Below are 25,973 nucleotides of genomic sequence, written 5' to 3' on the forward strand. Positions count from 1 at the left end.
GATCGGAAGCATGTGCGGAGGCTAATAATATACTGGTGCAATAGCATAGGGTAAAGAAAATCCGAGGGAGAGCAAGTAGAGAGCTTGATGTTGAGTGTTGCAACTCAGGATATAACGCCTAATAAAATAGTCCACAAAAGCTTTTAGCAAAGGCCATCAGAACAGTATCTAAACCCCTCTGGATATGGCCAGACTTTCTCTAGTTATCATTCAGAATGCACATGGGTGATACATTTGGCAGGACAAGTGTATTTAGTAGGTAAACAATCACTAATTTGTCAGGTAGTGAGCCTTAGAGTCGATAAAGTATATTTTTGGGAAGAATTAGACTCAGTCTCTTTGTGAGGTTTGCAAAAGGCTGCTTTAATTAAGAACATATTGTGCTATCAAAAACACAACCCTTAGGTTTGCAATACACACGAATTATGCCCTCACAAACAATGTACAATAAATAACTCTTCTCTCTGCTTCCCCAAAGCAATCCCCAGCCCCAAACCCTACCCCCATTTTCACATAAACATTTCCCATTCATAAATTCCAGTTTTCTCATATTGTGTCAAAGACCATAGACTCTTCCGCTTTTCTCAACTCTTTCTTTGGGCATGCCAGGCCTGCCCTCTCCTGTGGCCTACCTTCCAGTTCCTTTCTCCTGCATTTACCCCCTATGTGTTCCTCATTGCTCTTTCTCCTGTTACCCCCCAAAACGTCCCTACAGTCCTCACACCGTCAACCAGAAAAATCCCAACCGCTGGAGTTCTTTTGGCCAACCCTTCTCTTTACAAGCCTGTCTCTTCCACCAATCCAATAACACTATCATCACCACCTCTAAATTTCATCTGTTTCCCAATAAGGACAGGTATACCCCATCATACCTGAACCACACCGGGGAGTGATATACGATGTATGGGTGTCTTATCACTTCCATGCCATGTGCCTTGCAAAGACACAACACCTCACTGTTTACCTCTTTCCTTGTTCTGTTTATTGAAACTGGTTTCTGTTGTAATCTACCATCTAGAATGATGGGGATGTCATGGAATGGTGTGATGTAGCTAATGATGAGGGAATCATTCCAGGGACCGAAGGGAAGCGAAGCTGGAAGAGCGATCGTTGGTGCTGTACACTTGAACCTATTTCTGCCAATAAACATCCTTCTTCTACCATCCTGGCGGAAAGACCATTCATTACACTGGCGATGAGTTGTTTCTGCCTGATTGGGGACAGGCAACACAAAAAAGCACCAATTCCCCTGTTTTGGACTTATTTGGACTTTTCGAACCCAGACCTCGGACCTCGGATCGGACTTTGGGCTGTAAACATGAGTCACGATGTTTAAAGCGAAGACGGAGTGAGTTTACTTCAATATTATTTGAATTTTATGAACTTTTGACAAAAAAAATTCAAATTTGATCGTTACCGTTTTCGCGAGCCTCACGAGCCTCCGAAGATCGTCTGCATCATCGCTGCGCATGCACTGGAACTTTGAAGCGCACACACAGGAACTTCAAGAGTTGCCTGCGCAAGTCTCTATGGTCGCGTGCATCGTCACTGGAACGCATTGACACGCTCATAGGCATCGCGTCACGGCAACCATTTTGTTGCTATAGCAACGATAACACGAAGCACATTACGAACGAGTGCTCTTTTTTCACGTATTAATCTTTATTGGTTATTCACACGCAACGGTATAACAGAACTGGATGCTGCCTAAGGATTCATATGTTAATAAGGTGAATGCGTTTAGAGTGATGTGTCAAACCTTATGTTGTATAAGAAGTGCCTTTGGGAACCTCAATTAGTCTGAGCAAGACTGTTAGAAGGATTCTTCATAATTCAGGGTGTGATTATATATGTGGTAAAAAAAAAAACGTATTTTAGTGAAGATAATTTCAACAAATAAGTTCAATTAAGCGCTGTGAGATGGCGTTAGCTTCAGCTTCAAGCATGTCACAATCACCACCTTTTCTCTCAGAAGAAGGAGATCCGATATTACCATGGAAAAGATGGAAAAATGTATTTGATTCGTATATAGTGGCCATTGGGGGTGAGAAGTTTTCAGCGTTTAGGAAACAAGCCATCCTTCTTCACAACCTGGGAGTTGAGGGAAGAAATACTTATGACAGTATGGATTTAATTCCGATAGATGAGGGGGACGGATCTCCTAGTGATGTATATGAGATGTCTCTAACAATGTTAGAAAAATACTTTGGCCCCCGTATTAATGTAGTATTGGAGAGACATACATTTTTTACTAGAGTACAAGGTCCTGTGGAACGTGTTGGGAGTTATGTTGCTGCACTAAAAACTCTCGCCCGCACGTGTGAGTTTGGTGACCTTTCAGATTCATTGGTGAGAGACCAGTTAGTAAGGTGCACAAACAGTGTTCGCGTTCAAGAAAAGCTTCTTTCTAAAAATCCCTCTTTGATTGAATCTGTGGCTATTGTGGAAGGAATGGAGAACACCAGCAAATGGGAGAAAGAGATTAGAAAAAACAAAGAGGATAAAGATCAGAAACCCAATGATGTTCATGCTATAGAAGAAGATGAAGGTTTAGAAGACTGTAGCACCCTAGCAAAGATTTCTCCTTCGGCCACTAGCAAGACGCCTGTTGGGAAGGACACTCGTGGGCTTGCACCTTTTAAAAGTACTCACAACAAAGCAGAGCGTGACAATCCTGAGGGAAGGGGTAATGCTGGTGATAAAAATAGTGCGTCTAATCTCAAACCCAAATGCATGAGATGCGGCAGTTTTTCACATTTTTCAAATTATCCGCATTATTTTGCTAAGGAGGCTATGTGCAACAGGTGTGGGATTAAGGGGCACTACGCTAGGGTGTGCAAAGGTTTAGACAAAAATCGCTCCACCCAGAAGAATGTTGAAGTTGTGCGTACTTTTCTTCTGAGTGTCAAGGTTGACAGTATGAAAATCGATGCTGATAGAGTGATCATGCCGGAATGCAAAATCATGGTTGACGGATACGATTTTTCTGTCCTAGCTGACTCTGGTTCGCCGTTCACCATGATTGGGAATAGACAATGGGATGAGTGTGTGGGTCTTGAGAATGTGACCTTGTTGGCACCTGATATTAACCCTGTCAGTTATGGTGGAGCTAAAAATAAAGTACTTGGTTACATTGAGGCTATGATCAAATTCAAGGATAGACACACCATGGGAAAAGTGTATGTAGCAGAAAGGGGGGATAATTTGTTAGGTTGGAGGCATCAGAGAGACCTGGGCATCATGCTTAACCCTTGTGCGAAAGATCCGAAAGGCCAGGTCATGTTAGTGGATTCCTGGGATGTGAGTGATGAGTGGTATGATAAGTTTCCTGAAGTCTTTTCAGATGAGTTGGGTTGCTTGAAAGGATTCGAGCATCGTATTGTTCTGAAAGAAAATGCCGTACCTTATGTGCACAAGGTAAGGAAGGTACCCAACATGTTGACTGGGCCACTTGAGGCGGAGTTGCGGAGGTTGCTTGATTTGGAGATTATTGAGGAAATTGAGGCCTCAGAGTGGCTTGCGCCTATTGTTCTTGCCCCTAAGGATGGGGGTGCAAGTGTCAGGATGTGTGTGGACTTGAGAGGACTGAATGAGTGGATTTGGGTAGATCGGCAACCATTGCCCAACATATCTGAGTCTCTTAGTATTCTCAGAGGAGCTAAGATTTTTAGTGTGCTGGATCTCTCCTCAGCCTACCACCAAGTGGTATTGCACAAGGATTCCAGACATCTCACGTCTTTTGTGACACCTTTGGGCACTTTTCGGTTTCTCCGAATGCCTTTTGGGTTGGCGTCAGCGGCAGCCTGCTTCCAGAGAGTCATGAAGATGGTGCTTGGGAAGATACTTAACGTTATGTTTTTCCAAGATGATATCTTGATATATGGGAAGAATGAGAAGGAACACTGTCAAACTCTATACACTGTGTTGGAAAGGTTGCGGGATGCTGGGCTCACGGTCAAAAAAGAGAAATGTCGAGTGGGATTAAGTTCTGTGACATACCTAGGACACGTAATTTCAGGGGAGGGGATACAACCCAAAATGGAGTTAGCTGAATCAGTAGTGAAGGCTCCTGTTCCTCAGGATAAGGATCAAGTGAGATCATTTTTGGGGCTCGCTGAGTTCTATTCAAAATTTGTTCAAGGCTTTGCAAGTGTAGCTGAACCTATTAGGGTTTTGCTTAAAAAAGGGACGCACTTTACCTGGTCTGATGAGTGTCAAAAGGCTTTTGATGTTATAAAAACTGAGATTGGCAAAATGCCCACCCTGGGACATTTTGATGTGAACTGTAAGACTATTTTGACGGCAGATGCTAGCCAAAAGGGGCTGGGAGCGGTACTCTCCCAAGTGGTAGACGGTGAGGACAGAGCCATTGCTTTTGCTTCTAGAGCTCTCAAGGATGCGGAGGTGAACTATTCCTGTATTGAAAGGGAGGCGTTGGGTGTTTTTTGGGCAGTACAGCATTTCAAATTTTATCTTTGGGGGATTCCCTTTGTGGTCCGAACAGATCATCGCCCTCTCGTTCAAGTTTTCTTGTGTCGATCCAGTGAGAATATGACACCTAGGCTCAAACGTTGGAGTGAAGGGCTTCAGGAGTTTAATTTTGTAGTTCGTTATATTCCTGGGTTGAGTAATAAGTCTGCAGATTGTCTGTCCCACCTACCGGTCGGACAAACTCCTGATGGTGACAACATAGAATGCCCATGCACACGTTACGAGTAAGTACTGTATCAATACAGGAAGTAATGGTAAGAACAGCAGTATAGACACAAATTACAGAAATCCAACACGTTTCTTACAATACAGGGATGGAAGCTCTGAGATGGCATTTTGGCAAATTACCAGCTACACAATGGCAACACACTAAAATGCTAGTAGCCATGACTGAACTCATTCTAACAAATAACTGCTTTTTATTTGAAGGCCTATGGTATAAACAAATACGAGGAGTTGCCATGGGTTCAAAGTTTTCACCGTCATTTGCTAACCTCTTCATGGGGTACTTTGAATCCAAATGGCTGTGGAGTGACAAGGGGTGTCATTTTAGTCAGTATATCGTCTATTGGGGGCGATATATTGATGATTGTCTGTTACTTTGGTCGGGCACTGAAACCATGCTACATGACTTCTATCAATATCTTGACTCCAACACCCTAGGTGTTCAATTCACGCATCAACACAGCAGAACAAATCTAGTCTTTTTAGACATTGAACTATACATCACAGATGGTGTTTTTCATAGTAAACTACACCGAAAGCCCACAGCATGCAATTCAGTATTACATGCCTCCAGTGCACATCCACAGCACCAGATTAGGGCCATCCCCTTTGGTGAATTTACGAGAGCCAGACGGAATTGTAGCGAAGAGAGAGAATTTCACTCCTGTTTAGACTCCATGAAGAACCGATTTAAATTTCGTGGATACCAACAAACTACCCTACGGAGGGCAGAAAAGCGCATTTTGGGTTTGCCTAGAACAGATACACTTACGACCAGAAAAACTGATAACAAACATGAGCAATCCATCAGGCTCATAACCAACTACAACCAGAAAACACAAATTTTGACCAAGAGTATGAAGAAACATTGGAACACACTCAGAGCTGATAAAACCATTGAATCAGTTACTTCGAATAGACCCCTAGTTACTTTTAGGAAGGGTACTACCTTGAGGTCCATACTTAGCCCGACTATACCTAGAATGACTGAAAGAAGTGATTGGCTCACCGAACGCACACTTGGTTTTCACAAATGTGGTTGCTGTGGTGTGTGCAGGTGGGCTTCTCAAAACAAGAAAACTTTCTTTGGACCAGATGGGAAGGAGTATACTATCAGACATAACATTAATTGCTCTACTCGTTTTGTCATATATATAATTATGTGTATGTGTAAAAAACAATATGTGGGTAGCACAATCAGGATGTTGAAAGAGCGCATTAGCGAACATGCAAGGGCGCTTAAACAGAATGATGGCAGATACCCTCTGGCTGTGCATGCCAACAGCTGTGCGGCACAGGGCCAATACAAATGCTTTATGTTTTTTGGTATCGAACATACTCTGCCACACCCCAGGGGTGGAGATAGAGAATTAGCATTACGACGTTCTGAGGCCACTTGGATCATGCGTCTTAATGCGGTGGAACAGGGTCTTAATACAGACCATGAGCTGCAATTCTTCTTGGGCAATTAATGTGCTGTTTTGCCTGACTTTTCCACCTTTTTACTTAAGGTTTCTTCCATCTACTAGGCCGTATGTATTTCATCTGCTCTATGTCCAAGTGCTCTATTTGGTTATACCAATACCATATGCTGAATGTTTAATATCCATGCATCAAATACAATGAGGATGGCAATTAATTATTCTTAAACGTACGTTAGATTACTCGAGATATCTGTATTTCTCTCAACTAGTGAATTTTTTCCAAACTTGCACTTCTGAGTAATCGCTGTTTTACTATACCTAATATGCTGGAATCGGCACTGTTTGTAATTGAATGTCTATATATCCAGCTCCTCCTTTTGGGCTTTCGCTGTAGCTTCCGTACATTGATGAATCTGAGTCTCAAATGCCTTGTAATTTCATTATGCTTGACTCTTCAACTTCTATGCCTTGCTCCTTTTTGTAATGTATGCTCTCCTATTCTACTAATTCTCTCATGGCCTTATACCTATAAGCCATGTCTTTTCCTTCCTTTTCCCCGCTGGCACACACCACCGGGCAACAATCCGTTTCATATATAAGTAGGGGATGTGGTCTTTTAAAGTACTGACCACATGACAATATAATTGTCTGTTTATTGTCTCTTTTTGAGTACATGTACCGTCGCTATGAGCCGGAATTTTTTTTTTTTTCCGTACACAATATAGCAATTTTGGATATTTGGGAACTTGTAACATCATTAATCCTTTCCGTTGGACGCTGTGGTATCGGCAGACTTAACATGGCTCCCGTTCCCTCACTTCCGGTGCTTTCTGCTAACCGCTATACACGGTCTAGTTTTTCTGATGTTCTTTTCACGTTATAACGTGCATGACATGTCACTTCCGATCTGTTTACGAACCGGACTCCAACTACACTCCCAGACGCACTCGTCTCACAGGTAAATTAGCGGCTGTTCACGGATGGTGTTTATGAATACCTTACAAGTTTGGGATTTCTGGCATATTCCCAGTTTGTTATCTCGTAGTTGGTTTGATTGAGGATGGTATTTGACTTGATAATTGAGCAATACTGACGGCAACGGGATCCCGATTTATTAACGCCATTACCCTAGTGATTATGTATGTCTTTTTTGACGCCTTTTACAAATTATGAGTTTTATATTTGCTGCATGTTACCTCTGTGTGTGGATAGTTTTACTGGCTTTGTTATTTATGTGTATCACCACGCCGTATTTTTTCACGTCTTGTATTACCATGTATAAGCGTGACTCTCCATAATTATTTATAAACCAAAAATTGCAGTCACAGTACTGATTCGGATTTACTGTTGCCATTACCACATTAACTATGCTTGTTTGTTTCGACGCTAGCCATGATTTACCAATTAGCGACGTGTTGTTGATAGATTTATTGATTTTACCATCACAACTCTCTTTCTGTTCGTGCATATCTTGCGCCGTGTATTATCACGGATTAGCGTGGCTTTCCTTCTGTAATTTTAAACCAACAATTGCAGTCACAGGAGCCCTTCTAATTTTTCTTGGCAGTTTATAGAGTTTGACACTAGGGTAGAAGGCAAGGTGCATTTTTGTTATAATGAAGTGACCCGAAGACTCATGTACCGTTATTTTTTCTTTAGGTCCTTACTCACTTGGGCTACTCACCCCTGTGTAACTCGTCCAATTAGTGACCATTACATGTTTTTTTCCCGTACAGCCGGGACGGAATTATAACCGGCGGAGAGGTGAGCCGGTGTTTTCCTACTTTGCATTAACTGTAGTTTCTAGGCTATAGATTGTATTTATGCTTCACTGAGGTCTACACTTTTCTCCTATATGTCTAGATCCACTTACTGTTCACGTTGCGCCTGATGGTAAGATTCAGTAATTCCGTTTGACTTCCCCTCTATATGATCGGATTGTGTTCACACTTCTTTTTATCTGTCCACTACTATGTTTTTTTTGTCTTTTCCTCATCCTCCATTCTCTTTTTCTTTTTCCCTTAAGAACCATATGCACTCTCTAGGATTGGCCCTTTTAGTCATGAGACGTTTTTAACTTGCTGTATCCGAATGAGTATTTAAGCTCATGTTTCACTAATAAATTTTGAATCCTTTTTTTCGGGCAATTTATGATCCTCAAGTATTCTTAAGATATATTCCTCTATGTACTGATTTGTAATTATTTATGTGTTCTCATGCAGATCTTTTCCACTGATTAATACTAGTTCTGAAATCTTTATGTCATATCCCTTGCTTTTGGGGTCTTTCCTTGGATCTGTCACAAAAATCCTTCTAATTTGGGTGACTGCGGTCGGTCACGGTGTCTGACGCTTATTATGCGACTTGTTTTCATGAGACATGCTGTAAATGTTGTGTGTCTACAACATATCTTTGTGTGTTTTTTTTAAGCCCTGAAGAAGTCGTGGGTCTTACACCCGGACGAAACACGTGTTGGCTGGGCAACGGAATCAAATTAAACCAAGAAAAAGAAACGTGTTGGATTTCTGTAATTTGTGTCTATACTGCTGTTCTTACCATTACTTCCTGTATTGATACAGTACTTACTCGTAACGTGTGCATGGGCATTCTATGTTGTTTCCTATTTTAGACTCCGGTCTACTGGAGGGGTTTAGGGTTTGTTTTCCCCTCGTCCTATTTGCACCGTTTTACTCTTCAGCTCCAAACCTCTACGTATACATTGTGGGCGCCATCGCATACCGTAAAACCTAAAACCCTGCATTAGTATTTCTAAACTCCTGATGGTGGTGAGGTTGAAAGTGTTTTTTGGGTTGCTGAATCTGCTTTTACATCTAATGAGTGGTTGGAGGGTGTAAATCGTGATAAAGATTTGTGTGCTTTGAGAGGGTGGCTAAATCATGGGTGGCCTGATTATAAAAGTATAGATCATGACTTGAAACCTTTTTGCAGTGTGAGAGAGGAGTGTCCTTTTGTTCTGATAATCTTTTGAGAGGAGATAGAGTGATTCCTCCCATTATTTTCAGGGACAGAATAATCAACCTTGCCCATGATGGGCATTTGGGAAGGAGTCTGACAAAAGCTCGGGTGAGAGAGAAATATTGGTGGCCTGGCATGGATCGCATGGTCGAGACTGTGGTGAGGGATTGTCAGTCTTGTGCTACTAATGATAAATCTCACATTCCCAGCAAGGCTCCACTGTCTCCTGTGGAGGTTCCTGTGAAGGTTTGGACGAAGTTGGGTTTGGACATAGTAGGCCCATTTGAATTGTTGCCTTCGTATGAGAGATTCGTCATTTTACTTGTGGATTACACATCCAAGTGGGTTGTTACCAAGTGTGTGTCTGTGGCTAACACAAGAACAGTGTTAGATTTTCATAGGGATGTATTTGTTTCGGAAGGAGTTCCGAAGTTTTTGGTCACGGACAATGGGGTACAATTTGTGTCTCATGAGATGTGCAATTTTCTTAAGGATTTTGGTATTGTTCACCAAAGGACAGCATTATATTCTCCACAAGCTAATGGTTTAGCTGAGAGGATGAATAGGGTGGTTAAAGATTGTGCTCAGCGAGCCCTGGAATTGAAAGTGCCTTTTGGTACTGTTTTAAGGGACACTTGGTGGGCTCATCGCACCACACCAAATGTTATCACACTTAAATCTCCTTTTGAGGATTTGAGGGGGAGAAAAGCTTCCTCTAAGTTGAATCCTAGTTGGCTATCTTCTTGTGGTGACACGAGCATGTCTGTAGGCATGAGACGTGCCAGGGTGGTTGATTACCAAGAAAAGTATAAAAATAGTTACGATTCAAGGATGAATGCGAAGTACAGGAAGTGGAGTGTTGGTGATCGTGTGCTTGTTAAAAATCCTAGGCACACTTTTAAGGGAAGGTCCAGTTTTTTGGGTCCCTTCACCATCATAGCTATCAAGAAGAATGTAGTGAAAGTGGACACGGATTGTTGGTGGAGTATGTCAAGATTGGTCAAATTTTCGAGTGAGTCACGGTCCACTGGGCTTGGTGAGAGTGGAAGTGATAACAAAAGTGTTTTGGATGGGAGGGGTTTAAGGCCGCATTCTCCTAGGAGTAGGAGAGTGCCAGTCAAATTACAAGATTATGTTTTGAAATAAGGTTATAGCTATTTTCTAGGCTGCGACCATATTGTAGTAATAGTAAGAAATTGTAAGAAATCAAGGTTATGGCTATTTCCTTGGCTGTGACCATGTTGTAGTGATAGTAGGAAACTGTATGTAGAGATTGTGTACTGTGTTGTTTTCTTTGTAACTTCTTGTATTATTTTGTTATGCTCTATTTTACATGAACCTTTTGGTTAATGTGTGTTGTTATTTATTGGGAGGGGGATGTGTTGTAATCTACCATCTAGAATGATGGGGATGTCATGGAATGGTGTGATGTAGCTGATGATGAGGGAATCATTCCAGGGACCGAAGGGAAGCAAAGCTGGAAGAGCGATCGTTGGTGCTGTACACTTGAACCTATTTCTGCCAATAAACATCCTTCTTCTACCATCCTGGTTCTGTTTATTGAAACTGGTTTCCTTGCCCTCTCGAAACTCTCCTGGACAATAATTGTGTCAAAAATAGAGCCGCCTTACCCCATCTGTCATCTATCTCCCTCAAATCCCTTTTTATAATTTTTAGCAATTCCAAGCTATTTTCCTGAAACAAATAATTTTCTGCCAGGTGGATCAAAACAGCTTCTGGGCAAGGGCATTTACCACTTAGTTGCAATACCTTCAGCATCAGCTGACCTCAACCCATGCCCTTGGCCATACCACCACAACATCTTCTCATTAAAATGCAGTCCCAGCTGTTACTCATAGCTTAGCCTCTGCAATTGTACAATTGCTCACTTCACAATGGCGTGGTACAAATCCAGACCTCCTATTTCTGCATGCCGCTATTACACCTGTTCAGTAAATCAATTGTGTCAGTGCGCATCCCATCCCCTGCCTTTATGATGTCTCTAAAGTAGATCCACACATGATCACTCCTTCATAGTCCCAACCTAAATCAAGCACCTTCAGGTCCATCCTAAACTCTTCTGTGGTGGTACTTATCCTGAAAGAGTGTGTTCTAAACTGTTTTCTTTCCCAACGCCCTTAGTCAAGGTATATTCTTGACACCTCCGGTTTCCTGCCTCTCAGTTACCCTCCTGCTGTTCGCATGTAAAAAGAAGTGGTCTCTGCCTGTTGGACTTGGCCCTTTTTGCAGGGTCATCCCTGAAATTTTTACCTTCCTCCTGTATTTTTTCTGACATGTTGTTGGCTGTTCTATGACTCTGGGCACTTTACCACTGCTGATCAGTGCTAAAGTGCATATGCTCTCCCTACTGTAAAATGTATATGTTGGTTGGATTCCATGATTGGCTTATTTGGTTTACTGTCAGACCCCAGTAAAGTGCACCAGGAGTGCCCAGGGCTTGTAAATCCAAATGCTGCTAGTGGGCTTGCAGCACCGGTTGTGCCACCCACAGAAGCGGCCTAGTAAAATGTGTCTAATGCCTGCCATTGCAGAACCTGCGTGCAGTCTGGTACAGTCATGCTGACTGGGCAAATGCACCCACTTCCCAGTCCCTAAACCTTCCCTTAACTTCATATTAGTCACCCCTATGGTAGGCCCAAGGGCAGGGTGCATTGTAAGCATAAGGTAGGACAAGCCCTGATGTGGGTGGCATGTCCTAATAGTGAATTACAGCCATTTTCGTTTTTCACCATTGTAAGGCTACCTGTTCTCCATAGGCCAGAATGGGCTGTTAGAATTGTTACATCCTATGATCCTAACAGACCCAGGGAACATGGTAGAAAATCGAGTTTAGTATGCCTGAACTCAGAATAATAAAATACATCTTTTAGTAAAGTTTATTTTTATATTCTGTTGTTTGCAAATACCACTTTTAGAAAGTTGGTCTTTGCTTGCCTAACCATTTCAGCCCGCCTCTGCTATGATGTGTATCTGCCTGTCTGGTTTGTTTGAGTGACAGGGCTGAGAAAACCCAGAGGGGCAGGGCTAGGTAGCCTGGTGGTGAATAGAGAGATTGACATCCAGATGGGTGGGAGGAGTGCACCTGGACTCTGAATAGGGCTGTGCTCTGCCACCACAATGCTGGCTCCACCTCCTGTGGAGCGGCTGATGTCTCTGCCCTGCACCCTGAATAGAAAGTCAGAGTCATGTCAACAAAGTGCTCAGGAACTGGTTTGGACTGGGCAAAGGCCCCTCTACCCCAGAGGAACAAAGGAATTAGGGGTATAAGTATTGGGACCCTGCTCCCAAGAAATTAGATCCTGCTTGACAAGAAGAACCTCTGACTGAGGAGGAGGAACCGGGAAAGCTGTAAGGAGGAGTACTGTCCCTGACCTGGGGGATTGGCCTGCAGTGGTTACCTTGCTGCTGAAGGAGAGGAGAAAGACTACAAAGACTTTATTTCAACGTGTGCTTCAAAAGATCTCCAAGGGCTTGGAATTGAGCTTGCCTCCTGCTGAAGTCTCAGGAACAACAGACTTCACCCCCCAGCTCCCCAGAGTTCTTTGGAAGTGCCTGCTGCTGTTGTTGGGCCTTCTGAGGGACTGCGTGTCGCAAGGAGCTGGAAGCGCGACTCAAGAAGGAGAAGCGTGCTGCCGTCGGAGCTGCTGTCATCGCATCTCGTAAAGTGTGCCGCCGCTGCAGCATCGCATCGAGCGGAAGCGTCTCGCATCATCCAAGAAGTGTCTCGCAACGCCGAAGAAGCGTGTCGCCATCGCAGCCATCGTAGCTGACGCATCGCACCGCATCAAGAGAAGAGTCTCGCATCGAGGAAGAAGCGTGTCGCCATTGCAGCCATCGTAGCTGTTGCATTGCACCGCATCAAGAAAAGCGCCTCGCATCCACGGAGAAGCGTGCCGCCGTCGGAGCTGCTGTCGTCGCATCGCGTAAAGGGGTGTCACCGCTGCAACATCGCATCGAGCGGAAGTGTCTCGCAAACGTCGGAGAAGAGTGCCGCTGCCAAGGCCGCTGTCGTCGCATCACGTAGAGGGTGACGCCGCTGTAGCTGACGCATCGAGTCGAGTCTTCTCGCAACATCGGAGAAGCGTAACGCATCTGGAAGATCTTCACGTCTTTATTTCTTTGCACCAAAAACTTCATTGCATCAGCATCGTTGCAACACTTTCGTTGCCCTGCGTGTCGCATTTAAAAGGTACATTGACATAAAGTGTCGCATTTAAGAACTTAAGAGAACTAAGCAAAATTCTACCATCTAAAGTAACAGTATTGTGTATTTTTGTCGTTTAATGGTCTTGTGGTAACTCTATATAAGGAATCCTTATTTTTAATATAAAACCTGTGTGGTGTCCATTTGTAGTGTTGTCACTGGGTTACTGTATGTGTTCACAAATGCTTAACCTATAACGCTCTGAGATAAGCCTTGTCTGCTCGCGCCAAGCTACCTAGAGGGTGAGCAGGGGTTATTTTAGGAGTGTAACCCCTTACCCTGACTAGAGGAAAGGTTCCCTGCTTGTCACAAGTACCTACCTGTGCCAACCAGAGAACCCGGATTCTAACACTGCCCTTCTATTTTTTTTATCTCAGCCATAGTCTCATTGCCCTCACTGAGCAGATACCCTTCTCCCAGGAAGCCTTCAGTTTAACCATGAAGCCCACTGTCCTTTAATACATGTTGTTCTTTCTCCCTCTACATTTCCCCTTTTTCCACCAGCATCCTTGTAAATTTTACCCTGAATAATCAGAAGCCGCAGGCGGATGCACACACAACTCTAGCCTGCGTCACCATACTCTCCAGGATAGCCACTGATTTTGGCCTCCGCAAGTTGCTTCTCTTCCACCTTTTCCCTATTCCATCCTTCCAATATCCTTCATACCAGTTTCCCTTTTCCCGGCTCATATTTCCAATGACATTTTCCATAGAAGGGAAACCACCCATTTTCTAGCTGTAGTCACCAAGGACAGGCCCTTTTTATTCCAGCTCACCACAAACTTCACCACGTCATCTTTTCTCTGCCTTAAATCCCTTTTCATATTTTCTAATTTCCTGCCCCCACACAACAACAAAACTCCTTCCATGCTTGTCAGTTTGACTTCTTTGTCAAAGCTGCCAGTGACTACTTCATCAGTTGACAAGCCCTTACTCTCCCATGTCCCCCACCTCGGGTGCTACTGCCATCGCTTCCTTGTTCGCTTACAGAACCAAGCCACTGTATCTCACCCCCTGCAAACGAGACAGTGCATCAGCCACCTGGTTGTCTAGGACGGAAATGTGCCGTGTCTTAAAATCAATATTCCATTGCAAATACCACAAGACAAGTTCTCTCAGCAAACAAAGCACCTGCTGAATATGTGTGGACTGTTTATTGACCACATGCACTATCACCAGGTTGTTCAGCATGAATATCATCTTTCCATCCCACAGCTCCTCTCCCGACAGCCTCTCATCCAGCACCACGGAAAAATGTTCCAAAAATGTGATGCTGGACTTTCGTTGTTCCAAGCATCCAGATATGCTACAGCATGCCACCTTTCTGATATAATCCAAATCCCCCAGCCTCAGTTGCATCTGAAAATATTTCCACTGTCCAGGTCACTATGTCCTCATGCTGCCTACTGCCACACTGTCACTCCATTGTTGTTCACCAAAACTCTCTGCCACAACTCTAGGTTTCTCTTTATCCTGCTAGTCATTCGTATTCTGTGGTAGGGCTTATTCACACACCGCATCAAAAATGCCAGATGCCTGAAAATGCTCTCCATGGGGCCACCACTCTGTATGTAAATTTCAAATGTCCAAGAAATTGCTGAGGAAACCTCAGCTCACACATTTTTCATGTCAGTAGCCCATGCCTATAGCTCGCATAGTCTCATTTTATTTATCAGCAAATGTGACACCACCGAGTCCAGCTGTATCCCCAAAAATATCACCCCTTGGTCTTTTTGTCTGCAGAGGAATCCCCCAATCACAATCATGTCACTTCCTGAAAAATCTTCATCAGTCTTGCACATTCACTCTTCTATTCTAACATCCCCACCATTAGCAAGACATTGAGGTAGTGCAGCAGGTACTCGGACCTCACCACATATGTTCCTGTTCATTTTACAAACGTGCTGAACTTCTTGAAAGCTGTACATACAACCACATGCCCATGGGCATAGCTTTTTCTACGTATACATGCCCTTCAAATTGTTTTCCTAGCAACTGAAAGTCCTGTGGGTGTATCAGCAGGAGTCTGAAGGCACACTTTATATCTACTTTCTCCATCTCTGCTCTTTTTCAGCACTAGCATATGATTTTAACTGCTTCATCCTGGCTGATGTATGAAACAGAGCACTCGTCTTGGTTTCAATAGTCATTTACTAAGGACCCTTCTAGCCACAAAAGATGATACATCATCTGGAATCTACCCTCACTCCTCTTTGGCTCAATGGCAATCATTGATATGATCAAGTCATCTGTTGGCGGGTCACTAACAGATGGATGATGGAGGTATCATCCTCCATCCTGATACCTCCTTGGTCGATTTGTCACATATAATCTTCTCTTTCACATTGTGTGATCTCACATTTTCTGCCTATCTCTCACTCCTTGGGCCTGTATACGGTGTTCAAAATACATCTGTAAATTCTGCCCATAAGTAGCCTACACCTCCTTATTGGGGTAGATCTGCGACCACTTTCCCATATTGTTCATGTCAATTGCATAATTACCCTTTCTTTCTGCCCCTTTCCCATCTCCTCTGCCACCTTGTTGTGCCCCTTAACCAGTGTTAGGTTTGAGTGCTTCCCATACTCTTCTGGCAGTTGTGTCAACATTTGCAAGGATATCAATAACATGCTCCTTTGCTGAAGTTCCAGCAGCTTCTGACAGGGCCTGCCACTCTCACTTGCACCACTCTCCCCCAGGGTGGGATGCCCTGGAAAGTGCTGCATCGGCAAAATAAGCCTTCTAGCCGTGTGTAGTGTAGGCAGTGGCCGTGTTGGTGTCATAAATTGCAGCCAAAGCTCATTGTCTAACTGGCCCCATGTCTTGGTAGGGTTCAAGGTCTGCAGTGAGTGATATTCCTCGTCATATCTTAGCCGTGATAAGCCACAGAAACTGATATTGGTTGTATGCACCTAGTCCGTGTATCTGTGTAAACCTATGCTGACTTCAACCATTCTTTCACGTATAACGCTGGCATAGATTGTGATCCTGCCGTCAATGTATGTATGCTTATTAGTACCCTAGGCTGGTTTGCCAGCTCCCTTTTCTCCTCTTTAACCTTTCTTTGCGCCTTGTTTCTCTGTGTGTTTGAAGATATCATTGTACTTATTGGCCCATATATCAGAAGAAGGTCCCCCATTAGCATCCATTAATCTTGTATACCATAACCTGTCTACCTCTCCTCACCTTTCTTTTTGTCTTACTCCAGCTTCTGATATCTCGGTTGTATTAGCTTTGCTACTTCCAACCTCAAATTCTACCCTTGTCAACTCTTTGTCTCATTTGGTCTCTGTCCCTTGGCTGCCACTGTGTCCTCTGCCTCCCCATCTCTCTCCATACCTCCTGTATCTGTCTGTCTTTCCACATTGTCTTCTTGTCTAGTACATACTTTTCCCAGGACTCAAAAAGTGCCTTCTGAAACTTACTGAAAATTGCACTCCCTTCCCTCCCCCTCATACCTGTCACACTCATTCTCTCGCTTTCACACTCTGCTACGTTCCATGCCATCCACCCACATGCCTCATTCTCCAGCCTTTCCACTTTCCATCTTTTACTCTATAACCACATCCCTGTCCACTGCCTAGCTGGAGTCCTTTCCACTCCTAGTCTCAACCACGCTATGTTCAGAAGAGCTTTGGCTGTCTCCTTCCTCCCTCCCTCCCCTCATCTATCTAGCCTTCTTTACCAAATGCTATGCATCCTTGCCCTATGGCCTGCATCACCCGTCGATATTCTTCCTTCCCTTGCATGCCCTCCTCTCTGTCTCTTCACCACTACTACTGCTGACCTCACTGTAGTCCCCTGGGTAGCCTGCCATGCACAGCATAGTGATTCTTTCCTCATACGCACTGCTGATCTTCTCGAGGCAGGGGGTGCCTTGTCTTTTTCATCCTTCTCTGTGAGCTTCACCCAGCCACCCTGTGCTGGTCACATTGGTCCTGCTGCCAGGGGTATTTGCACTTGAACTTCTGCTGCACTAGAATGGAATCCGTGACATCCTCTATGAACCATTCCCGTCTAAGCAATCATGCGCCACAAGATAGTCCTCCCGCTCATTCTTCAACTCACTGTGGAGCTTCTCTGTCCAGACTCCCTTTGACCTCCCCACCTTCTGTTTCTTTGTTGACACTCCATCTTGGGTCATTCCCACATGCTCCCTCATTTGCCTGTGTAGACAGGCCAGCTTCCGTGGAACCTTCCCCTGTGCAATCCCAGTTGCCCTTCTTGCCACCCCTTATGCAAGCACTGACTGCATGTGGCCCTGCTCCACTCTCTAGGCCCTCTCCCTCAGTGCCTGCTCTAGGCCCTACCTGTCATCTGCCACACTTCCTGGCACCACTTAGCTCCTTGAGTGACCGCCCCTCTCTCTGGGGGATAAGAAGGCTGTCATCCACACCTGCGTCAAGCATCCTTCTGCGCTGCTGACCCTTGGTTGTCCTGTGGTATCTGTGCTGCTGTCCATGCCTGCTGCTTCTAGTTCACTCCCCACTGGGTTATTCGCTGGGGACCGCACTCTTCTTCCCTCTTCGATTGTTGGATGTGCTTGCATCTATGATATATAAATTTTCTAAAATTCAAATGAACTTGACTGCACCAAATAGATATTGGTGCTTTGCAAAATATTTTTTTTTTCTTTGTGGGGTTTTATGTCAGATGTCTTCTATCCACTCTTTCTTCTGTATACCACTATTGATGCACATTAGTCTACATTCAAGGTCTTTCTCTGATCTGCTGTCTATGAAACTTTTCTATTAAGACATTGACTATGATTGTTTATAACTTTATACTTGCACGTGGCATAAACATATTTTTATTAGGAGTCAAGGCTGCTATTGCAATTTAAGTGTTTATTCTGTTTCTGCGCTTCTGCAGGTGGTAGAACGATGTGGCAGTGGTGAAGTACGCCTGGCCTCTACTCGGAAGTGCACCTCACTGCAGAACTATGATTGTAACTCCTTTTGTGGCCCATTTGGTGGAGAGCTCAGTCCAGACCTAGGAATGTAAGTAGAGCTTGAATAGCACTTTGTTGTTCCCGACCCATCTTGTGACTTCAGAGCCCCCTGTGACTGCTTTCCATGTGTGTGACCTTGTCTCCCAGTGTAGCTCCACATCCCTGTGTAGTTTCATCGCTAATCTCCCAGTGTGACTCTATCTTCTTGTTGGACTCCATCTCCATATATATGTCTGCCTCTTGGTGGGATTTCATCTTCTTGTAGGAGCCCTCTCCTCTCTCCCTATGAGGGCGCATATTCCTTTAGAACTCTATCTCTCAGATTGACCCCATCTCCTTGTGGGAATTCCTCCCTTGTGTGGCTCCATCAGAATATTTGACTCTACCTTGATATGTCAATCCATTTCCATGTGTGACTCTGCCTCTTTGTGGGACTCTACTGTTGTCCATTGTGACTCCATGCCCAATGTGACTCTTCCCTTCATGTGACTCGGTCTCTCTGTGTGGCTCCTTATACCTTTTTACATCTAATTCTGTGTGTGACTCAAGCTCCCTGTGTGATGTCATCTCCCTATAAGGCTTTAAGTCAATTTGTAACTCTTCTTCTGTGTCTCTCTTTACCTCCATGTGTGACTCAAACTCCCTGTTTGAATGTCACCCTGTGTGGCTGCATTGCATTGTGTGACTCTTACTCTTAGGTGTAATTACCCTTTGTAAGGCTAGGTTATCACAGAGGCTACAGACTCCTCTAAAAGATATAAAATCCTGGTTCTCTAGCAATCAACACTCAAGTCACCAAAACCACAGCAGAAATTCTCTGGACAGATGAGCCTTAACTCAAAGGCAATCTGTAGAGCAAGTCAAGGTACAGTGCTACACGTTAATTGCAGGTGCCATACCTTATGACTGTCCACCCAGATCAATGTGAAAATATGACTTTTTAATTAAATCTAGTTAATATACTAAATGTACTTACTACATAAACAGAAATCATACTGGTAGAAACATACAAAACAGATTTCAGTACAAGATATGCGGTGGAAATAGCACCGTAAATATTTAATGCACAGTAAGAACCACAATCAGGAGTTGAAAGCATTAATCGCATAGAGCACATGAGAACAACACAGTAAACAATGCAGTGAGGGTTAATCAACAAGGGCATAAGGTGACTACCCTACCACTTGTAAGCCACAACATAATATCCAGGCCTCCACAGACATCAGCAGTTCTTTGACTGAGCATTCTGCTTGAAAATCTGATGTTTCTGTTTTCACGAGAACTGTCAGGACACAGTCCTGCCCTGTCGGGCTCTCCAGGCCCTGCATCAAATGACATGAGAAGGAAGGGGGCTGAATCACAATCCATCTTAATCAACGTTGCATCTGCAGGTGGATTTTCTAGATTGTGCATGTGTAATCGCATTCTTCAACTACGCCCCCTCACGCAGGCACGATCCATATTGTGTAGCAGGTAAGCTGCATATGTCTATGGCAGGGCAATTTATATGCTGAAATGGAATTGTTAGAATGCTAATCAGTGCATTCCTGTGCCCGATGAGATTCCACCCAAGGCAGCAGACCCTCGGCAAATCCCTGGTGCAGCTTCTGATACATCTGCCCTATCAGAAGCTGCGACAAAGATTGAGGTGGGTCTCTGTCTCATGAATCTTGCCCCTACTGCCTTGTATAGCTCCCTTCACTTGTAGATCAGGAATCCTGCCTCACTGTTGACTGGAAGAGGTATCAGCAGAGAAAACAAAGTGTATAAAAACAAAAATCATTGTTGTGTGTTTTTGAGTGTTTTTGTGTGTTTGTGAGAGTGAGTGAGAGTGAAATTGTATGTTTGTAAGTGTGAGTGAATGACAGTGAGTGGCAGTGTGTACAAGTGAACTGTTGTGAGTGAGTGAGAGTGAGTAATATAGTGAGTGTGCTTGTGAGTGACTAAAGACTAAACTGGATTAAATGAGTATGACTGTGAGTGAGTGACAGTGTGTAAAAGTGACTGTGTGTGAGTGGCTAAGAATGAGTGAAAAGACATGCAGATTAGTGAGTGACAATGAGTAAAAAGGTGTGACAGTGAGTGACTAAGTGTGAATGACTTTGTAAGAGAGTGAGTAGTAAGCAAGAGTAAGTGAGCAGGACTGAAGGTGTGTGAATGGGAATGAGTAAGTGTAATTCAATGAGGGAGTGAGATTGAGTAAGAGAATGAGTGAGAGAAGAGGGAGCAAATTTATAATAGAATGTGTGTGTGTGTGTTATAATTAGAAGTCTACCATTCACCCTGGCATACTGGAATTAATTTTTTGGGCTTATTGAGGCACCCATGGAAATCATAAAGGAGGTAATTATTGGCATAAGAGTGTGAAACCTTGGCAAATGGAAGTGGTGGTGACTGCCTAGAGAAAATGCTGCCCTGTATTGCTAGAGGCAAATCTTGACATATGGGACACACCCAGGTCTAATTTGGCAAAAAGTGAAGTCAACTCCTGCTGCGTGCCAGGCTTCTTTGGCAGACCTTCAAATTACCTGAATATTTTAAGAGTCCTCTTTCAGCGTCTATGTGGGAATTGTTCTTTCATATGCATTATTTGACCACTATTTTCATTTTGTGGGGGAAAGAACACTCCTGAATTCTCCTTAAAGAAGGGTGGATTGCTTGATTTGCTTGCTCGAATTTGTGTTTAGTATTAATTGTTTATTTGAAAAGTTTTATATAGCGCAAACGTGACCCTTGTGGGTATCAGAGCGCTTTACAAGCGAGTCAAGGTACAAACAAATATATATGAGTCAAACATGGTCTTTATGCATATCTCAAAGAGAAAGGCTTGCTCAAAAAGCTAAAATTACTTAAATAAAGTTCCAAACAATAAATAAATCTAATCTAGAAATGTGTTCATAAATATGTGTTTGACTTCTTTCTTGAAATATGTGGTTGAAGGGATTATTCTTATTTCAGGGGGAGAGAGTTCCAAATTCGAGGGGCATTGCCAGAGAAGGCTCTTTTGTAGGTTTTATTCGTGGAGAATCTCTGTGGTTTTAGCAGTAAGGTGCTGGAGCTTCAAGAGGATCTTGAGCCACCCAAAAGTTCATGCTTCTTGGCGAGATAGCTTGGGGTATAGAAGTGTAGAACTTTGTCAGTCATGCATGCAATGTTCAGTTGAATTCTTGCTTGATAGGGGAGCCAGTTAAGGGATTTCATGTCAGGAGAGATGTAATTGTTCCTTTTTGATCCCATAATGAGTGCTGCAGCTGAGTTAAGGTAATCCCTTACTGGGGCTGTTGTGGATCTGGGCAGGCCAGAAAGGGTTGCGCTTCCATACTTCAATCTGGGAATCACAAGGACTTGCACAGCAGACTTGAGGTCTTTTTGGGGGAGGAAGGGTTTTAGTTTTCTTAATATGTTCATTTGAAGGTTTGCTCCTTTAGTAGTGGCATTAATGTGCTTCTGCATATTGAGTTTTTTGTCAGGAGGAATTCCTAGTGATCTTGTTGAATCAATAATTTGTGGTGTGCAGTTAATTGATTCGGAGGGGCGATTAAGAGGAATTCAGTTTTTTGAGTATTAAGTTTGAGGTAGTTGTATGACAGCCAATTTTGAAGAATAGGGCTGACGGATCGGATGTCTTCAGGGGAGGAGACTTTCAGATAAAGTTGGATATCATCAACATACAAATGATAGTGGGTGTTGGATGCACCTAGGATTTCTGTTAGTGGCTCCATGATTAAGTTAAAGAGGGTGGGTGAGAGGGAGGGGCCCAAGAGTGTGACCGGAGCAATCGTAGAGAGTGACTGATATACCATGACTTTTTGTGTTCTATTTTGAAGAAAAGAGGTGAACCAGTTTAGGACAGACCCTGAGATACCCATCCTGTGCTCAAGTGAGTTAATTAGTCATACTTATCAAATGCTGAGGAAAGGTCCAGGAGGATTATTTGGCTTGATTCATTTTGATCCAACATTTTTGAAGCATCATTCATTATATGTGTCAGGGAGAATTCCATGCTATACCCAGAGCAGAAGCCAGATTGGAATCGGTCGCAAAGATGGAATTGCTCAATGTGGTTACAAAGTTGTATGTCAACACATTTTTCAAGAAGCTTCGCCAGTTTCGGAATGTTGGAGATGGGGAAAAAGTTGTTGAGTTTGGTTGGATATGTCATTGGGTTTTTTAAAATAGGTGTGACCTGTCCTGATTTTTTGCAGTCGGGGATTTTGCCCTGTAGAAGTGTGGCATTTACAATCTTAGTCCAAAGTGGAAGTATGGACATTATGATCTAGTTGAAGAGGATGGGGTGAAGAATATCGATGAAGTTGGTTGTGGTTTTCAAGTTTGTTGTAAATTTGAGGATTACGTTTTGATCAATTGCTTCAAAAGAGCTCCAGGAAGCATTGTTTTTGAGGATGTGATCTGAAAGGTATATGGGCACACCCATCCGTGTGGTGGGAACTATAGTGTGTAGTGAGTGAGGACAATGCTCCCGATTTTTTTGCAAGTCAGTTTTCATGTTGTCTGTCTTTTTTCAAGGGAGAAAGCAGCAAAGTTTTCACATTTGGGTAGTGGGTTGACCACTTTAAAAAATCAACATCTGCCACTGCAATAATGAAACCAGGCCTGACTAAACACAATATGTAATGTTCATGACCTTTTAATGTTTGCACAGCTATATTTGCGAAGCTCAGAACACCTGGGATACAAAAGACAAGACACAGATGCAATGCATTACAGATAGAGAAACACTGGGGGTCTGGTTTACAAAGGAATCATCTCAGCATATTATTATGGTACGTGCGATCTGCACAGACACCACAATAGACACACTGAAACAAACTAACAGAACACCTCCTTGTGAACCAACAGATGCACACAGAGGTAGCAAATGTTAATTCTAACAATGATTTTACTCCTCTTCTTATGAACAGGGCATGCAACTTTATAAATCATTGAACACCAGCATGCAGCCTTGATGTGGTCAAGGCCAGGGCTGGCGCTAGGCATGGGCAGTCTGGGTAGCTGCCCAGGGCACCGCACTCAGCCCACCAACATAGGGCCCCGCACCAGGCCCCCACAGCCTAGTCACGGCGCACTGGTCCTCTTATCCCCCACCCAATCACAAACAAGGTGTACCTTGTTGCAGCTAGGAAAGAGGAGGGGGCCCTCCCCTGGGCTTCAGAGCTATAGTGCTGTGTGGAACAGGGAGGGGGCCTCCTCCCCAGAGCCCAGCTTCAAAGAGATGCATTCTGCAGGTTATCCTGTATTCAGATCTCCTCCAGAGCAGTAAGGCGGGCCTCTATTGTCATGCAGTTAGTACCCCATCTGCTTTAACCCTTTAAAAAGACGCTATTCAAGCCTTTGCAGTCTATGAAGAAGGTGATGTAGGTGGTTGGAAGGGGAATCCATAGCACAGGAGGGTTCCTGCACAATGCTGTTTCAGGTGCAGTTCAACTATTAGGATGCAAAACCAGCCACCTGCTTACAAAATGCCCTTAATGTGTTAATAGGTGTCTCTTAATATGCTTCAAATAGTAGGATCAGTGGATGGAGGCACAGAGGGTTGTATTTGCCCAGGATCAAACAGTTTATTAAATGCATAGTCCCAAGACTACAACACACTGCTGCGTGCTGCAAAGGCTATACGGTTACCATTGTATTGCATTTTACTGAGTATAGTATTTAACTTGGCACTTCTCTTGCTCCCCCAGTAATATGTAGTCTGTTTTATTCAACAACACGCCTACTATCAATTTTTACACTGTAGCTTAATACTCCCAATCTTGCTAAAAAGGGAGCAGAGGAATAAGTTCCAAAAAAGTGACTGCCTAAGAGCACATAATTTGGACAATTGGGAGGCCAGGATTAGGAACTGTGTCTCCTGGATCCATGTTTCCAACTAATCTACAACTGGGGTGGCAGTGGCTCTGATGGCAAGGGACTGCCCTTCCAGGGAAATTATATTTACTACTATTGTTTCAAAGCTTAAGACTATTCAATTCCATTTGTATTCCAGGGTTGTTCATTTTCCAAATCCACCTCTCAAAATTTGCAGTAGCAAACAGACAAGACTTACTCCAGAAGGTGTTAAAAATATTCAAACTTACATGCAGTATAAATACTAATCACTTTCAAGAAGCTGAATCTCCAACGAGTTATCTGGATGGCCTGATTTAGAGGAGGGGGATTTAGAAAGAAACACCATAATGTGCCCCGTGACCTATAGCCTCCCGGCTCCCCAGTAAACATCTTCTGATGTCCCTGCACGTGCAAGTCGTCTCTGCATGCACAACACGTCCTGTGACAGGACATCGAGAAGTTGGCTGCCCTACCTGGGCCTAGCAGAGCCAGACAGTGGATGCGAGGACAAAGGCAGTGGGGACCTCTCACATAGGCCTCACACACTATCCATAGCTGTGAGACCCAGGGTTTGGGACCACTTTCCCGTGGGCCTTAATGCGCTAGACTCTGGATGCGGGACGTAGGGAAGTGGTGGCCCTTTCATTGGGCCCTGCATCGCTAGACAATATATATGAAGCCCAGGAGAAAGCTATCCCTCTTCTGGGCCTCGCAGTTCTGGATCATGGGGATGAGTCCAAGGGGAGTGGGCCATCTTCCTTTGGCCTTGCAGTGCTAGACCATTGCTGCAAGGCCCACAGTAAACAGCTTCCATACCTTGGAGTCCCATCCCCTGGGCCTCACAATGCCAGACCTTGCTTGCAAGGCCTAGGGAAGTGTGGCCCCTACCCTAGGCCTCTTAGATGTGGTGTTGGGCTACAAGGTCTCACAGAGGTGGCCCCTCCCCTGGGCCCAGTTGCAAGTACTTCACAGAGCTGTGCCATGACTATATGCATGGTTCCATGCCAGGGACAGAGCCATCAGTAGTGTAGCAGGTGGAATAGCACCAGGCTTGAGAGATATTAGGTGGCCAATTTGCCCAAATTATGTCCGAATTTTACTGTGCATCCAGCAGACAAGGGTGAGGAGACACTTTTACTTTGCACGAGGACCCAATGACACCTCTGCAATTCTACTTGCCTCTCTTCCATGGGCTTCATAGCCATGGTTGGGCACTCAGGGGTTGGTGGTGCCCAACCATGGACTTTGCAGTGTTGGACCATGACTGTGAGACCTATGTGATGGGGTCTCTCTCAATTATCAATGGTGTCACAGGTGCAGCAGTAGAAGGTCTCATGAGTGTGAGTAACCAAACGCACCCCAATTACGGCTGTTTTTTACTGTGTTATACGGTCCCAGGATGCTTGTTTCCAAAGGTTTCAGCGCTCCGTCCATCATCGCCTTGTGTTTTCTTTGTTCGCCCTTAGTTGGCAGGGTATGCCCAGACATGGGTCCCTAGCTCACTCTGCCACTGGATTCAAGCTAGCCTGGCTGATGAGGGCTGTTACCCTAAAACCGGTCCCATGATGTTTGTTTCCGGTCCAGGGAAGACATGGCTTGGCAGTTCGGGCTGGACTGTGCCCATGAAGCACAGGGTCAAGACTGATTTGCAAATAGCTGTGTCTGAACTGGGGTGGCGAAGTGAGCTAAAGAACGATGATGGATTCAACCCATATCTGTGACTGGGGGTGAGTGTCTGAAAGGTTTCAGTGCTCTGTCCATCATCGCCTTGTGTTTGCTTTGTTCACCCTTAGCTGGTAGGGTATGTCCAGATGTGGGTCCCTTGCTCACT

The 25,973-nt window shown here is 44.1% G+C and overlaps 1 protein-coding gene across 1 annotated transcript in view; it reads left to right on the plus strand.

The window, feature by feature from the left end:
* The window catches only part of LOC146856812 (uncharacterized), a 1,211,343-nt gene that overhangs the window by 449,449 nt on the left and 735,921 nt on the right, over positions 1–25,973 (plus strand). Inside the window, exon 15 of the mRNA XM_085646995.1 lies at positions 18,214–18,341. Within this exon, the coding sequence (XP_085503121.1) occupies positions 18,214–18,341 (128 nt within the window). The remainder of the gene's footprint in view (positions 1–18,213; positions 18,342–25,973) is intronic.

The sequence above is a fragment of the Triturus cristatus genome, chromosome 3_2, assembly GCF_964204655.1.
Source record: "Triturus cristatus chromosome 3_2, aTriCri1.1, whole genome shotgun sequence".
Classification (NCBI taxonomy): Eukaryota; Metazoa; Chordata; class Amphibia; order Caudata; family Salamandridae; genus Triturus; species Triturus cristatus.